At 43.9% G+C, this 17,718-nt stretch overlaps 1 protein-coding gene across 1 annotated transcript; it reads left to right on the top strand.

The window, feature by feature from the left end:
* The first annotated feature begins 1,042 nt into the window (after positions 1–1,042).
* LOC115114125 (BMP/retinoic acid-inducible neural-specific protein 3-like) lies at positions 1,043–17,509 on the top strand. The gene is made up of 8 exons (XM_029642127.2): positions 1,043–1,569; positions 1,884–2,179; positions 6,012–6,205; positions 6,716–6,933; positions 10,043–10,148; positions 10,548–10,784; positions 11,518–11,740; positions 13,804–17,509. The coding sequence occupies exons 2-8, from the start codon at positions 1,929–1,931 to the stop codon at positions 14,975–14,977; spliced, it is 2,403 nt and encodes an 800-aa protein (XP_029497987.1). The 5' UTR covers positions 1,043–1,569; positions 1,884–1,928; the 3' UTR covers positions 14,978–17,509.
* Positions 17,510–17,718: the final 209 nt, after the last annotated feature.

Raw genomic sequence — 17,718 nt, 5'->3', positions numbered from 1 at the left:
AGGGAAATCGATGGCTGCAGACTATGGATTCGGGAAGCATAGAGAAATATAAACTACCCTAATGTGCTCTGTCAGTCCAAACCATTTAACAGTTTCACTTCTCGCCAGTCACTCGTTGCACTTTGAATGACAAAACATAGTGATGACTTGCAAGTTCCTGAACAAAGGGCGGGCTCCTACAGCGACCGACAAAAAGGGGGATTACCAACCTGACATCAAAGTGCTCATGTTCAGGCATTTAGCTTTTCATTCTTTTGCTCCCTCATAGTTGAAACAGTCTAATTAGCGATCCATCGCCTGCACCTGCCACTCACTCACCCTTCCTTAATCCTCAGTCCCAGAGGATCCACTTTCAACTACTGTCACTCCAGCGTCCATATCTTGTGAGAGGTGTCGACCGACCGGCGTATCAGCTAGCTGTGATGTTGCCATGATGAGAAAATATCAAAATGATACATCTGCTCCACACCTGTCTCCACTATCACTGAAATGACATATCGATTGCATCTTTAAGGAAATAAATTCTGAGCCAAAACTCATTTGAACTATAGCATGGTGCCAATCAGGACCTTCAACCAAGTTTGATGTTGTTTTGTTTTTGGTAGGCTACCATACCGGTTGTAAGATATCAATAAATACCTAGCTATATGCATTTATTCTACACTAATATCTGTTGAAAAAGATCAAGACATTCCTATGTAGAAATTACCAATCTTTCAACATGCATATAACACATTTATAGCCTAAGGTCAGGCTGTGCATCATTGTGATTAGTAGATGCAGTACCAGCAGCTGTGTAGCCTTGTCGTTTCAATCATCATCATCATTGCCATCTTCATCAACATTGAAATTGCTGTGGCTGCTAGAGCAGTTCGAGCTCACAGTTACCAAATTCCAAATGAAATACATTAATGTGCATTGTGAACAATGTTTCGTTTTGTCTAGAACGGAGCTCCAATCTGCTCCCCCCTCCATCATTCACACAACTAATACTGCAAGAGGGAGGCAGCAACTGCCTGAGCTTAGGAATTGAACCCCGATAACGAATGATCAGGCTATTTGTGCACCCGATGTAGGAATTTTAGGGGTTACAAATTAAATTAGCAAGTGTTAAATTAAAAATAAGGAAGTTGAAAGAACGCGTATTCAATTCACTGATTGTGAATTATTGTTTTTGACCGCAATTTTTTTACTCACTTGTTTGAGGCGGACGCCCAGAGTTCTTCCCCTTCTGTTTTGAGGCTGAAGTTGTTGCGCAAGGCAAATGTGAGATCCACCTGCAATCTACAGAGGAGTCTGCAATCTACGGAGGAGCCTTCCAATATTTGGATGTATGTGCTCTGGAATATGAAGTGGTTTATTTTCAGAAGGCAGGAAAAATAAACGTTTTTCCCCCTTGTTTGGTATTTCAGCCTCGCATCAATTCTTACACGGGCAGTTGAGCGAATTTATTTCATATTTTGACCACACGGAAAATGAAAATATATTTTATCAGGGCTCGTGCAACCTCGAGATGTCTTTGATTCATTAAACATAAACATAATTGGTCTCCACACTTTCAGAAATCAGGTAAGGACCCAAGCATATTATTTTACAATACAAGGACTATCAAGTTGTATGCAACTGTAAGTATGACGTGGAAATGCGCGGAAAATTGCATAGGAATGTTAATGTTGATTTATATACTTGTTTTTTTTACGTTTTTTATATTGAATTTATCACAGCTCTCCTTTTCAATCTTTTTTTTATATCAAGTATCTCAGTGTAGTACAATTTCATGCAATATCATATACAGTACAATACTAAAGCGTATAAAATATCACAATTAATGTAGGCTAACATTCCTGAATTGGCAAATTCCCCCAAATGGGTTGTACCCCCAGGACACGGGCAAAGTCTGGAGAGGATGAGGAGTCGCTGGGTGAAGCATGAGCTGCCAGGGTATCGGTCTTAGACAGGTGCCTGTGCTGCTCTTATGGGAGGGGGTCGCTCTGGGCCTGTTCTGCTGCTGGACCTGGGCTGGGGTTGCTGCCGCCGCGGCCGGACCCAGTGATGGCGGTGGTGCTGGGCCCATGGGCTGGCTGCTGTCGGACAAAGGGCCCTTCCACAATGCCCTGGAGTTCACGGAGTCTGTGGAGAGACACCAGCAAGGCTACACCACCAGATACAAGATCTACAGGTGATCTCTCTCTCCACATCTATCTTTGCTTTCTCTTCTCTCTCCCTCCACCTTCATCTCTCCCCCTGCCTTTGGATTGGTGGTACTTGGTTGAAAACACTCTCCACTCTAGTCCATGCTCTGTATCAGAAAGGATACAGACTGCTTTAGAAAAGCAGTATCGTCTGAAACATTCCTAAGTGGTCTGGAATAAATGGAAGGTGAAGTGGGTGTTCTTTTGCATTTTTGTATTTTGAAGGTGAAGTGTTTGTACTGCTCAAACTATCAAGGAACCATATATGATCATTGGAAAGTATAGGATGATGCTGGCCTTGTGCCACTGCGATTCACAATATAATGACATTACTATAATTAACAAAAATAGAAACGCAACATGTAAAGTTGTAAACATGTGAATCCCCATACTTTTCCATATGCACAAAAAGCTTATTTCTCTCAAATGTTGTGCACACATTTGTTTACATCCTTGTTAGTGAGTATTTGTATTTTGCCAAGATAATCCATCCACTGGACAGGTGTGGCATATCAAGAAGCTCATTAAACAACATGATCATTACACATGCCATCCCCCCCCCATGGTTGCGTCGCTGCCCAGTCATGTGAATTCCATAGATGAACTTTCTTTACTTAAATTGACTGATTTCATTACATGAACGATAACTCAGTAAAATTGTTGAATGTTGCGTTTATATTTCTGTCCATTAGAAATATGGCCCTGCTGGTCCACTATGGCTCAACACTTGTTCACCATCTTGTGGTAAGCTAGATAAAGGAGACTTTCTACTGGCTCTGAGAATTATATAGTCTTCTCTGAGAGCACACAGAGTCCCATCACCCATCTCCCTGAACAGCTCCTACTGATTTTAATTCTCTCTAGAGGACGGAGAAAAAGCAACATGGTATCCATTCAATTGAGATGAAGACCCCGCTTTGAAACGTCCTCTGTTTGGATTGGAATATAATCATAGCGACGTAACCATGTGGATTAACATCGGATTCAGTTACAAGTGATTAAACCGACAGAATGCTGGTGTCCGTTTTTCCTCTCGACCGGCTCTCCATTTTCCCCGGGGGGCCTTCCCGTTTCTCCGCATTTGATTACACATGGCTCCGGGTCTTGAACAGGAAGCTGTCAGACTATTATCCACCAGTGTAGCGTTATCGTAGTATCCCTGCTTCCAATCCATAAGTGCTCACCGGTGAATAAGACCGCAGGCTAACGCCGGGGTGCAATCTATAGTGCCCATCAAGTGACAAGCTGAGGGACACTGCAGTCTGCCTCTCGTTACGATGATTGGATGTAATGACATTCTCCACACTGGCCTTATTCCTCAATTATTTCTCTGCCGATCGTAACTCGTGGCAGTGATTTGATTGCCTCCCATGAGGACGGAGCAGTAGGAGTCTTGACTGTAGCGACTGGAGAGAGAATTGCGTCTTAAGAATGCTAGAGTTTGCATGTCCCCAATGGGATGTGACTGTGTAATTAACACTTGAGGTCGATGTGACACGTGTCAGTACACTCTGTATGTAGCGAGTAATGGTCATCACAAACAGTTCATGGTGAATCACAAGGGCTTTGTGATATAAAATGGTGAACATGCAGTGCGTTCAGAAAGTGTTCAGAGCCTTTCCCTTTTCCACATGTTGTTGCGTTACACTCTTATTCTAAAATGGATTAATTTACATTTCTCCTCATTAAATCTACATACTATACCCCATAATGATAAAGTGAAAACAGGTTAGAAATGTTATTTGCAAATAAAAAATAAAAACAGGAATACCTTATATACATAAGTATTCAGACCCTTTGCTATGAGACTCGAAATTGAGCTCAAGTGCATCCTGTTTCCAGTGATCATCCTTGAGATGTTTCTACAACTTGATTGGAGTCCACCTGTGGTAAATTCATTTGGACATGATTTGGAAAGACACACACCTGTCTGAATATGGTCTCACAATTGACATTGCATGTCAGAGCGAAAACCAAGCCATGAGGCCAAAGGAATTGTCCGTAGCGCTCCGAGACAGGATTGTGTCGAGGCACAGATCTGGGGAAGGGTACCAAAATGTTCTGCAGCATTGAAGGCCCCCAAGAACATAGTGGCCTCCATCATTCTTAAATGGAAGAAGTGTGGAACCACCAAGACTCTTCCGGCCAAACTTAGTAATCGAGGGAGAAGGGCCTTAGTCAGGGAGGTGACCAAGAACCTAATGGTCACTCTGACAGAGCTCCAGAGATCCTTTGTGGAGATGGGAGAACCTTCCAGAAGGACAACCATCTCTACAGCACTCCACCAATCAGGCCTTTATGGTAGAGTGGCGGTAGCCCCTCCTCAGTAAAATGCACATAACAGCCCGCTTTGAGTTTGCCAAAATGCACCTAAAGACTCTCAGCAAGATTGAACTCTTTGGCCTGAATGCCAAGTGTCACGTCTAGAGGAAACCTGGCACCATCCCTACGGTGAAGCATGGTGGTGGCAGCATCATGCTGTGGGGATGCTTTTCAGCAGTAGGGACTGGGAGACTAATCAGGATCGAGGATAAGATGAACGGAGCAAAGTACAGAGAGATCCTTGAGGAAAACCTGCTCCAGAGCGTTCAGACTTCAGACTGCGGCAAAGGTTCACCTTCCAACAGGACAATGACACTAAGCACACAACCAAGACAACTCAGGAGTCTCTGAATTTCCTTGAGTGGCCCAGCCAGAGCCCGAACTTGAATCTGATCGAACAACTCTGGAGAAAAAAAATAGCTGTGCAGCGACGCTCCAACCTGACAGAGCTTGTGAGGATCTGCAGAGAATAATGGGATAAACTCTCCCAATACAGTTGTGGCAAGCTTGTATCGTCATACCCAAGAAGACTCAAGGCTGTAATCGCTGCCAAACATTAAAGGGTCTGAATACTTATGTAAATGTGATATTTCAGTTTTATGTTTGCAAACATTTCTAAAAAACAGTTTTTGCTTTGTCCTTGTGGGGTTTTGTGTGTAGATTGAGGGGGGGGGGACAATGTAATCAATTTTAGAATAAGGATGTAACGTAACAAAAGGTGGAAAAAGTAAAGGGGTCTGAATACTTTCTGAATCCACTGTATTTGCTTTGCTATGGATGCCCCAAGTGCTCATACTCAAATCATTTCTATGGTTTCCTGAAAGGTTTCTAATTGCGTTCTAAATGGCTCAAGGTCTTAAGATGTTTCACGGTCACTCAGGTCTGGTTCAGGATAAGCTGTGGTACATGGTTACCCATGCTTATAGGGACGCTGCACTGGTTTATGGGCCCTCTGGCATATAGTAGTTCATGGTCACATTGACAATTTATAGCACTTGTTATGCATTCATATTGCTGCATTGGACTCCCATAAGGACTCGTGCTACAGTAGCAATATGGTACTGTGGAGATCACCTCAGCAAAGACATTGCCCAACTGAGGTTTCTTTCCATCGCAACAGCTAGCTTGAAGCTCCAAAGAAATATGGCGATTGCGCAATAACAAACACAATTGCAAGATAAGGTCCTACCATCACAAACACCCCTACAGACCTGTGAACATATGTGGCTTGAGAGTGACCTACTGTCTATTAGCCAGTGGCAGTCTGTCAGAGCAAATGTGGCAGAGTCCACATACTGCATGTATCTCTCTGCAAATGTTGTGTCTGCTTGCATTGGGGTTTATCTGTGAATGAATTCCACAATTACATTCGACTGGATGTTCTCAACAGCCTATTTAGTTTAATGTGATATTTTCACAAAGTTTAAAACTCCATCCACAAATCAAGAACTCAAATCAACTATTGTATGAAACATGTTATCGTGACGTTGTTTACAGGGAGTTTGGCAGATGGAAGGTCAACAGCCTGGCGGTGGAGTGGCGTGACAACAGTGGCGGCCTGGCTCCGCCCCTCGACCCTGACTTCATGCACACGGTCAGGCAGCTTGGGAGGCGGCCCACACTCCGCAGGATCACTGAGAAAATCATCAAGAAGTACGGGACTCACCTCCTACTGTCCGCCACGCTGGGAGGTACAGTAAAGGGAGGCTCCGAACGTTGGTTCCCACTTGACCCGCATTACAGCAGTATTGTTCCCTGGGAGATGTCTTAGACTAAAAATAAGTGTGTTTTTGTCGAGAGAATTTTGGTTACCTCTCATGTCAAAACCTACTCTTCTCAGTGTCTGAGATACATTCAGTAACTTAGCTACAACAGATTCTTCTGCAGAAGCGGTTGATTCCAAATGTAACTTGCAAATTATACAGTTTGGATGTGATGTATGTTATATGTTATATATATATATATGTTATGTGCATAAAGAGCTTTATACACTAAAGCAGAGGGCTCAGTTCAGTATGGTTGTTGAACTGGGATGAGATTAAACATAGATCACATGTTCTGCCCATTACCATTCTTCAACACAGTCATTGAATAATTGGAACCTCCCTGAAGGAGAGATGGGAGATAATTACCATTGATTAACGTCTCTGGCCCAGCCGCTCAGTCTCCCATTTCCTCATTTCCTGTTGCTTTGTAATCAGGGGAGGAGTCCTTGACGATATTTGTGGATAAGAGGAAGCTAAGCCGTGACCCGGAACCATGGGCTGGAGCTGAGGGCAGCAGACACAACGGTACGGGGGCCATGGCAGGGGCGGTGACCCTGGAGGCCCTTCACCAGCTGGCTGCCTCCTACTTCACCGACAGGGAGAGCACTCTGCGCCGGCTCCACCACCTCCAGATTGCCTCCACTGCCATCAGGGTAAGAGGCCCTCGACTGCCCTCTGCCTCTGGGCATACGGAGTTGAAGTTAGATGCGAATAGGTTACTATATACAATATAGGTTACAACAGAATAGGTTAGTATATGCAATATAGGTTACTACAGAATAGGTTAGTATATGCAATATAGGTTACTACAGAATAGGTTACTATATACAGAATAGGAGGTCAAACTGTTAAACCTGTGCTGCTGCTGTGGGGACTTTTTAGTTTTGTTTCTATGTTTCTGCGTGGGGGGGCAAGTGGATAGGCTGCTGCCAACATTTTATGGTGGATCATTTATTTATGTGAAATAGTCGAAGTGTAGCGTGTTGATTTTCCTTATTGTCGGACTCCCGCTGTGCGGATTTGGTATGTAAGAGTTGCAGCATAGTCTATCTCAAGATGAAACTGCTGAGAATGAACATGTTTCAAGTCATAAGAATTGCATGTGATTTCCATCAGGCTGTACCCTTATGCATCCTTATTTCGACACCAAACCCGCCACTGGTGTGCATGGCCAAAGAACTTTATTTTCATGTCATCTGACCAAAGCACCAGTTCCAATCCAAGTGCCAGTGGTGTTTAGCAAACTCTAGACATTTACATTTGTTGGATGACATGAAAATAAAGCTCTTTGGCCACTCGTTGGTGGGTTTGGCGTCGAAATAAGGATGTATAAGCAGAAAGGAACCTCCTCCCTACTGTAAAATATGGTGGTGGAGCTTTGATGTTATGGGGCGGTTTTGCTTGTACTGGTCCTGGGGCCTTTGTTAAGGTCAACGGCATCATGAACTTTACCCAGTACCAGGACATTTTATCCATAAACCTGGTTGCCTCTGCTAGGAGCCTGAAACTTGGCCCCATGTGGATCTTCCAAGCACACAACAAAATCCACAAAGAAATGGTTAATTGTCCACAAAATCAACATTTTGGATTGGTCAAGGTTTGATGTTCTCCTTTATTGAGTACACTACTGGAACACACATACACTATATAAACAAAACTATGTGGACACCTCTTCAAATTAGTAGATTTGGCTATTTCAGCCACACTCGTGGCTGACAGGTGTATAAAATCGAGCACACAGCCATGCAATCTCCATAGACAAACATTGGCAGTAGAATGGCCTTACTGAAGAGTTCATTGACTTTCAACGTGACACCATCATAGGATGCCACATGTCCAACAAGTCAGTTCGTCAAATTTCTGTCCTGCTAGAGCTGTGCCGGTTAACTGTAAGTGCTGTTATTGTGAAGGGGAAACGTCTAGGAGCAACAACAGCTCCGCCTCGAAGTGGTAGGCCACACAAGCTCACAGAACGGGACTGAGTGCTGAAGTGTGTAGTCGTCTGTCTACGGTTGCAACACTCACTACCGAGTTCCAAACTGCCTATGGAAGCAATGTCAGCACAATAACTGTTTGTCAGGAGCTTCATGAAATGGGTTTCCAAGGCCGAGCAGCCACACACAAGCCTAAGATCATCATGCGCAATGCCAAGTGTCGGCTGGAGTGGTGTTAAGCTCGCCGCCATTGGACTCTGGAGCAGTGGAAGCACGTTCTCTGAGTGATGAATCATGCTTCACCATCTGGCAGTCCGACGGACGAATCTGGGTTTGGTGGAAGCCAGGAGAAAGCTACCTGCTCCAATGCATAGTGCCAACTGTAAAGTTTGGTGGAGGAGTAATGGTCTGGGGCTGTTTTTCATGGTTTGGGCTAAGCCCCTTAGTTTCAGTGAAGGAAAAGCTTTACTCTACAGCATACAATGACATTCTCGATGATTCTGTGCTTCCAACTTCGTGGCAACAGTTTCGGGAAGACCCTTTCCTGTTTCAGCATGACAATGCCCCTGTGCACAAAGCAAGGTCCATACAGAAATGGTTTGCCGAGATCGGTGTGGAGAACTTGACTGGCCTGCACAGATCCCTGACCTCCACCCCTTTGAACACCTTTGGGATGAATTGGAACGCTGACTGTGAGCCAGGCCTAATCGGCCAACATCAGGGCCCGACCTCACTACTGCTCACGTGGCTGAATGGAAGCAAGTCCCCGTAGCAATATTACAACATCTAGTGGAAAGCCTTCCCAGAAGAGTGAAGGCTGTTATAGCAGCAAAGGGGGGACTAACTCCATATTAATGCCAATGATTTTAGAATGAGATGTTCGACCAGCAGGTGTCCACATACTTTTGGTTATGTAGTATACTATTCATTCAGATTAGTGCTGAGCAATTAACAGAAATGTCAGTTATTTTTCGGGGGGTGTTCTGTGAGCTCAAGGCGCACATTGCACAGCTTCTCTAGAGATAAATCAGGAAACTGTGCGATGTGCTAGGGAGCGGTAATTAACTACAATGACCATAATCCATTGCGCATCTACTTGTCCAGTCTGTGTTTCTTTTTTGTCTGCTATGGAAGAGGCAGAAGAATGCACAATCATGAGGGGATATAGAGTGGCAGCTGTTGATTCGCGAGGTATCGCTATCAGTAAAATTGCACATTTTGCTCTCCATCCCATGCCAAAATGATTAGAATTGCATGAAATGAGAGTTATAAAATGGCAAAAACTTCTCTCTGCTCCATGGCAAAATGTGTAGAATTGCAGGAAATGAACTTTAAAACGTATATTTGTTCTCTTCGCTGTCATGAGGGGGCCTGCTAAAATGTTTTGCCTGCAATGGGGTGGGGGGAGAGGGTGGGGTAATTCAGCAGTCCTAAAAATATGCCTTATTTACTTTGAAGAACTAAAAGAATTGTGATTTTGTCAGACAGCAGCTCTATAGAGATGATATGATGCTTTGGAATGAAAATAATACTACCACTACCATCATAGGGCTTTTATTATTATTATTCTATTTTTTATTATTATTATTCTATTTTTTATTATTATTAAATTGTTGTTACAGCATTCAAACAAAACAATCAAAACCAATATCGAAAACCGTGGTTCTTTTTTAATCATTGAACCGAAACCGAACCGACCTCAAAAAGCACTAATTGCTCAGAACTCATTTAGATCCACAGAATGTGTTCAGATGTTTGATGCAGGAAACAAAACATGGGGTAAACTAAGGAACATTCATTCAGTTAATTTGTTACCGTTCCTCCCCAGGTGACTGAAACCAGGACGGGCCCGCTTGGATGCAGTAACTATGACAACCTTGACTCTATCAGCTCAGTACTGGTCCACAGTCCAGAAAACAAGATCCAGTTACAAGGTACTTCTGAAACTAGATCTACAGACAAAATGTCAGCAGGCATAGTCTACAGACAAAATGTCAACAGGTGTATCACTCTGGAAGAACATGAATGAATCAGGTGTGGCTTTCATGGTTTACTCATTTATTCCCAACAAGTTAAAGGGACTACTGTACAGTAACTTACTACAGCTGCCTCTATATGGGGTGCATTCTTAAGAGGCCCAATGCAGTAAATACAGGGGATAGTAGTTCTTATCTGCAATCGAATTGGCTCTCGAGGCTAACCCACAAGGAACATATTCATACCCCTGGATGACTGTAATTGGTACATCCTCAAAAGAAATGTAGCTGCAGTGCCTGATTGTTGTGCCTTCTTACACCCCGAAATACTTACCTACGTCTCACTTGCCTCCCCAGGACTCCAGGTAATTCTACCAGCCTACCTGCGGAGCCGCTTCGTCCAGGCAGCCCTCAGCTACATCGGCTGTAACTCGGAGGGACAGTTTGTTTGCAGGGCCAGTGACTGCTGGTGCCAGTGCGGCCCGGACTTCCCACAGTGCAACTGTCCACAGACAGACCTCCATGCCCTGGAGAACAACCTACTGCGCCTCAGGGAGGCTTGGACACTGGCCAACCAGGAGTTTGTGGAATCAGGTGTTTACTGGAGTTAGTTGAATATGCAATAGTCCAATGTACTTGGTGATGAGCGGACAATTGAGTAGGCTGGGTGCCAGTATGTTTCTGCTTTAGCCAGCTTGTTGATGACTTGCAACAATGTAGTGTTGAGTGTAGGGAGTCAGGTCTTCAGGCTCACATTCAATAAGGTTTCATATGTATGGAAATAATAAAAATCACCATTGTGCAATTTTTCATTGAGATATGGTCGTGGAGTAGGGTGCATAGTAGTTTTAAACCTTCACATAACAAAAGCGTATGTATTTGTCACTCCTTTGAAAGACCTCTGAAATACCCTTGTTTCAACAAAAACCTTGATATAATAGGTTAACACGGCGAATTTAAATGGTCTTGCTTCGATACCGTAGACAGCTGGACGTGTATTTTTGCACCCACTCCAAGTTACTCACCATCTGATAAATTACCACTTTAATGACTGAGGTTGGATAACCATCCCTCGCGACTCCAAATTACAGACAGGTGGTAAATAGAATGTGATACATTTTTGCTCCAATTAAATAATGTCAGTTCTGTTCTCTAGCAAGTCATAAACAATAAGAACAACCTGTTGTTTATTCATACTTGTTTTTTCTTTCTTTTCTCAGACAGTGAGAACAGACACTTTTCATTACCCAATGGCTCATGCTTCTCCCCGCCAGAAAATAAAACTTTACTTATCCATGTTTTTTTTCTTATTTTTTTTTTATTCCAGAGGAGTTCCAAAGTTTTGCTGGAAGGTTGCCAACCCATTACGCCGTGAACACATCTGTCGTGGAGCACTTGTGGAGGATGGATGGGGGTCTGCTCCAACGCTATAGGCAGCTGGAGACCACGAGTGGCCTGCTCCTTGACAAAGCACGTCGCGCCGCTAACAAGCTCTTCATTCTTAGCAAGAGATGCCGCCATCGGCCCAGGATAGTGCTGCAGAGGGAGAGGTACAGAGTATTTTTAGGGGGTTTGTTAACCCCGAGGTCCCCCCTAAAATACCTTGTCTTGTATTTATGCAACTGATTTATTTCACTGTACGAGAAAGAAATGCACTTTTGGGGAAACAAAAGCTGAGAGGTTTTGAAAGGAGACAAGAAGTGCTGACGGTCTCACCTGGGAAAACCCAAATTAAGGATAGTTGGACGACCGGCAGTAGGTTATTGCAGTACAATTAGAAGCGTTTCTACTTTCTTATCCGAAGTATCTAAGACCACAGTGCTCAGGAGTTGTGGTAGGCCTACATACTAGGTCACAATAAGTCTTTGGATAATGTGGGATGTTCACACTCAGAAAGGAGTATGAAGAACAAACGTTTTGACATTCAAACGTTTGTGCTTGAGATCCCGCCTCTTCTACAGTAACTAATTACATGCAATCCCTTTCAATCCCTTTCATTGATGTTAACCACCAAAAACTACAGTCGGAAGTGCATTCAATTTAGAATTTGGATAGCCTGGTCCCAGAACTCTTTGTGCTTTACTTGGTCTGGCAAAATAGATCTGGGACCATGCTTCTGTACCTCTAAAAATATGGTTTCTGAGTAAACGATGAATGGTTTTCGCCCTGTGACTACTGTGGTTTCCTGGTTCAGCCCTATGCCCTGCTACCTGGCCCACCAGTAATTAGTTACTCCAGCTTTCCAGAGCAGCTCTCCTTTTATCGTATCTTCACTGTGATGGATTCCTCGCTCCTGACCGCTCTGTTTCGATAGCCATTCTTTGTATAGGAAATGAACTAAATGGCACAATTATGTCGGTTCTCCTGCCATAGGCAAGCTCTGCTTCCTCAATCCAATTACACTGCTTTATCACACCTCGCTGGTAGTAAAATGGGGGATTTGATGGGGGTGCAGAATTATTAAACTTGTACATTTTATTGCATGTGTTCCCATGAAACCTTTTATTCTTTAAAAGCTCTGTAATTGTACTGAGTTGTTAGTATATGCCGTATTGATACATTGAACAAAAATGTGTGTGTGTGTGTGTGTGTGTGTGTGTGTGTGTGTGTGTGTGTGTGTGTGTGTGTGTGTGTGTGTGTGTGTGTGTGTGTGTGTGTGTGTGTGGCTCCCTCCATCGCTACCCACCTGCCTACTCAGGGGGAATTCACGACTAGATGAGCATGTTCATTTTGGTCTGATTTGGCTTGCATTGCAACAGCTGAGCCTACGAGAGCAGAAATGGGGCTTCTGATCTGCCTATCCCTCTCAATTTACGATATTGTTGCTGTTAATGTGCAGTATGAATCCTGCTGTGTCTGAGGAGATGTTTTTCATATACAATCAGGTCAAAAATGATTGGCACCCTTGATTAAGATTAGCAAATAAGACTGTATAAAATAAATACTGAGCTATATTGTATGCTCCAATTTGAAAATGTTTATGCTAATACAATTGCTCAGAGAAAGATTTTGTTTAACAAGCAATATTTTTTTGCCCGCAAAAAGATAAGGGTTAAAATGATTGGCACCCCTGTTTTCAATACTTTTCAAAACCTCACCATGCGAGGATAATGTCACTGAGCCTTTTTCTAAACACATCGGGAGCGATCTTAGACCATTCCTCCAAACAGAATCTTTCCAGTTCTTTGATATCCTTTGTCTGCGCTTATGGACTGCCCCTCTTCAATTCAAACCACAGGTTTTAAGTCCTGAGATTGCGATTTTGTGGCCAATTAACCATTTCTTTGTGGATATTGATGCGTGTTTGGGATTATTGTTTCACTGGAAGATCCAGTTGTAATCAAGTTTCAGCCTCTGTCATGGTACTGGGTAAAGTTCCCTTTTTTTTGTTGCATACAAATATTTATTTTATACTGGGTTTTTTGCTCTTTATAAATCTTTATAAAGGACGCCAATCATTTTGGACCTGACTGGATCTCATGGACAGAAAACAAGAAAATGGACTCACAAAAGTGACCAAAACAAAAGAAAACGTAAATTTACTAAGCAATCAAAATGTAAAGTGACTAAGAAGTTACCCTCATCTACAGTATGTTCTATCCTCTGTCCTCAGACCCCTTCGTTACTGGCTGAGCTACATCCTGTCCCTTCTGTACTGCAGTGAGAATGACCACATCGGCCTGTACTCTGTGGAGACCCGCAGCTGCTCCTGCCCCTACCTCCACCCCCCCTGCCAGGGCCCCATCCCCTGCTCAGTAGGAGAGGGCCCCCGCTGCACCTCCTGTTCCACTGAGAACCGCACCCGCTGCTCCAGCTGCAACCCGGGCTTTACCCTGGGCCAGGGGCTGTGCCGACCCGCCGTGCCTGACCCCACGGACCCCTACCTGGGCTTGGAGAGCGACCGCGACCTCCAGGACCTGGAGCTGTGCTACCTGCTCCAGCACCGGGACCCGCGCATCACCTTGCACGGCGTCTTCGTCAGCAACGATGTTCGCCTCAACGCCTGGTTTGACCCGTCGTGGCGGAAAAGGATGCTGCTGACCTTGAAGAGCAACCGCTACAAGTCCAACCGTGTGCACATGCTCCTGGGGGTGGCGCTCCAGGTGTGCCTGACCAAGAACAGCACGCTGGAGCCTGCGCTGTCCGTGTTCGTCAACCCGTTCGGGGGCAGCCACTCGGAGAGCTGGACCATGCCCATCGGCCAGCATGGCTACCCCGACTGGGAGCGGACCAAGCTGGATATCCCCCTGGACTGCTACAACTGGACCTTGACACTGGGCAACCGGTGGAAGAGCTTTTTCGAGACAGTGCATTTCTACCTGAGGAGCCGCATTAGGGATTCGGTGCCAGGATTGGCTCCAGGGCCAGAGGTTAGGGGACACAGGAACGCTAGTACAGTGTACCTGGAATCACCAGAGGGCACCGTGGAACCAGTGGTAGCATCTTCATCCCAGAACATGGGCTACATGAAGATCAACAGCATGCAGCTGTTTGGATACAGCATGCACTTTGACCCGGACACCATCCAGGACCTGATCTTGCAGCTGGACTACCCGTACACTCAGGGATCCCAGGACTCGGCCCTGCTGCAGCTGGTGGAGATCCGCTACAGGGTCAACCGACTCTCTCCTCCAGGGGCTCAACCGATGGACCTGTTCTCATGTCTGCTCCGTCACAGACTGAAACTGTCCAGCTCTGAAGTGACCAGAATACTGGCTTCCTTACAGGCTTTCAGTGCCAGACAACCAAACTCTGTGGAGTACGAAGCAACCAAACTATGTAGTTAATAATGAGCGGTGGGCAGGACCAATGTGATGTTTTTTCTATTAACCCAATTAGAGACAATGTCTGCCACATAAGCTTATAGATTTTGTCCAATGGGTCCATTTGTGTCGGTGTACACTGTTCATGGCTTTAGTTGTATGTAAGTGTCATTGAATTTGATGTTTTTAAATCACTCAAATCAATCCAATTGCTTTCATTTGTGTACTTTTATGAATTTTAGGAAACAAACCATCAATTGGTTATTACATTGATACTAACATGCACCCGACTGGAGCATATGTATCAATCCAATTCATCTTCTGAGGGAAGGGGAGTGAGACGCTGCATATGGGCTGTGTTTGTACTGACCATCTGAAGCTGCAGAATACATTGTCTCACAGTGTCTCTATTCTCCAATGGGGAGAGAAGGCATCCTTGGCACAGATTACCAAGCATATAGTGGGGAGATTGAGAGTAGTAGCCTCCTACTCTGTACCTGGCCGACATTCACCTTTACTGTGAGGGATGAGGGAGGGAAGCAGAGAGACATGCAAAGCATCAAACACGGGCTAGGTATCAATGGCCATGATCAGAGATACAGTTGAAGTCTGAAGTTTACATACACCTTCGCCAAATACATTTAAACTCAGTTTTTCACAATTCCTGACATTTAATCCAAGTAGAAATTCCCTGTTTTAGGTCAGTTAGGACCACCACTTTATTTTAATAATGTGAAATGTCAGAATAATAGTAGAGAGAATTATTTATTTCAGCTTTTATTTCTGTCATCACATTCCCAGTGGGTCAAAAGTTTACATACACTCAATTAGTATTTGGTAGCATTGCCTTTAAATTGTTTAACTTGGGTCAAATGTTTCAGGTAGCCTTCCACAAGTTTCCCACAATAAGTTGGGTGAATTCTGTCCCATTCCTCCTGACAGAGCTGGTATAACTGAGTCAGGTTTGTAGGCCTCCTTGCTCGCACACGCTTTTTCAGTTCTGCCCACAAATTCTCTATAGGATCAGGGCTTTGTGATGGCCACTCCAATACCTTGACTTTGTGGCCCTTAAGCCATTCTGCCACAACTTTGGAAGTATGCTTGGGGTCATTGTCCATTTTGGAAGACCCATTTGCGACCAAGCTTTCACTTCCTAACTGATGTCTTGAGATGTTGCTTCAGTATATCCACATCATTTTCCTTTCCTCATGATGCCATCGATTTTGTGAAGTGCACTAGTGCAGCAAAGCACCCCCACAACATGATGCTGCCACCCCCGTGCTTCACGGTTGGAATGGTGTTCTTCGGCTTGCAAGCAACCCCCTTCTTCCTCTAAACATAACGATGGTCATTATGGCCAAACAGTTCTATTTTTGTTTCATCAGACCAGAGGACATTTCTCCAAAAGTACGATCTTGTGCAGTTGCAAACCGTAGTCTGGCTTTTTTTTATGGCGGTTCTGGAGCAGTGGCTTCTTCCTTGCTGAGCGGCATTCAGGTTATGTCGATATAGGACTCGTTTTACTGTGGATATAGATGTTTTTGTACCGGTTTCCTCCAGCATCTTCACAAGGTCCTTTGCTGTTCTTCTGGGATTGATTTGCACTTTTCGCACCAAAGTACGTTCATCTCTAGGAGACAGAACGCGTCTCCTTTCTGAGTATGACGGCTGCGTGGTCCCATGATGTTTATACTTGCGTACTATTGTTTGTACAGATGAACGTGGTACCTTCAGGCATTTAGAAATGTCTCCCAAGGATGAACCAGACTTGTGGAGGTCAAACATTTTTTTTGAGGTCTTGGCTGATTTCTTTTGATTTTCCCATGATGTCAAACCAAGAGGCACGGAGTTTGAAGGTAGGCCTTGAAATACATCCACAGGTACACCTCCAATTGACTCAAATTATGTCAATTAACTTATCAGAAGCTTCTAAAGCCATGACATCATTTTCTGGAATTTTCCAAGCTGTTTAAAGGCACAGTCAACTTAGTGTATGTAGAGTTCTGACCAACTGGAATTGTGATACAGTGAATTATAAGTGAAAAAATCTGTTTGTAATCAATTGTTGGAAAATTACTTGTGTCATGCACAAAGTAGATGTCCTAACCGACTTGCCAAAACTATAGTTTGTTAACAAGAAATTTGTGACCTAAGGGTACGTGAACTTCCGACATCAACTGTAGTTCTCACGCGGAGCAAGAGGGAGTTGATTTAAAGTCTCAAAGACCATTGGGTAAATCTTAAATAGCACTTGTGCAGAAGTCACTAGTAGTCAAGAAATCTAGATTCATAAGACATTTTCTCCTGGGGGTAAAGGAGAGACTTGATTTTCTGATATTCTCTACTAACCACTGCTCATATTGAATTTAAAGAGGATGAGAGCTGAAGGGATTATGCAATGTGATGGTACTTTATGGAGGTAGGGGGTATTTTTCGACTGTGTATAAGTGTGTTTTTCTGTAGTCTAATAGTGAGAAGCTTGTACATGTTATTTTGTGTGTTATTTATGCCAGACTTTTTAAAAATCAAATAAAAAAATCAGAGTAATCCATCCCATCTCTTCCCTTTGTTTTAATTCTAATTGAAGGGAAAGAGAAAGTGGGTAGAAACAGAAGCAATTGAAAACACTACAAATGACGCACTCCTTGTCCCCAAAATATGCAGTCGTTTAATTTGTAAGTAAATTGGATTGCTTTCCAAATTTGACAGAACCATTTTCAGCGAGGTAAGGTTTAGATTTCTAGTCAGTTAAAAAAAAAGGTCCT

Source organism: Oncorhynchus nerka, linkage group LG9b (genome assembly GCF_034236695.1).
Source record: "Oncorhynchus nerka isolate Pitt River linkage group LG9b, Oner_Uvic_2.0, whole genome shotgun sequence".
Classification (NCBI taxonomy): Eukaryota; Metazoa; Chordata; class Actinopteri; order Salmoniformes; family Salmonidae; genus Oncorhynchus; species Oncorhynchus nerka.
The sequence above is the reverse complement of the archived record's forward strand: the minus strand, read 5'-3'. Positions and strand labels throughout refer to the sequence as shown.

Coding starts and splice junctions, on each gene's coding strand:
- LOC115114125 (XM_029642127.2), top strand. CDS start 1,929: ATGAGCTGCCAGGGTATCGGTCTTAGACAGGTGCCTGTGCTGCTCTTA. Junction 2,180..6,011: donor ACCAGATACAAGATCTACAG/GTGATCTCTCTC, acceptor CGTTGTTTACAG/GGAGTTTGGCAGATGGAAGG. Junction 6,206..6,715: donor ACTGTCCGCCACGCTGGGAG/GTACAGTAAAGG, acceptor CTTTGTAATCAG/GGGAGGAGTCCTTGACGATA.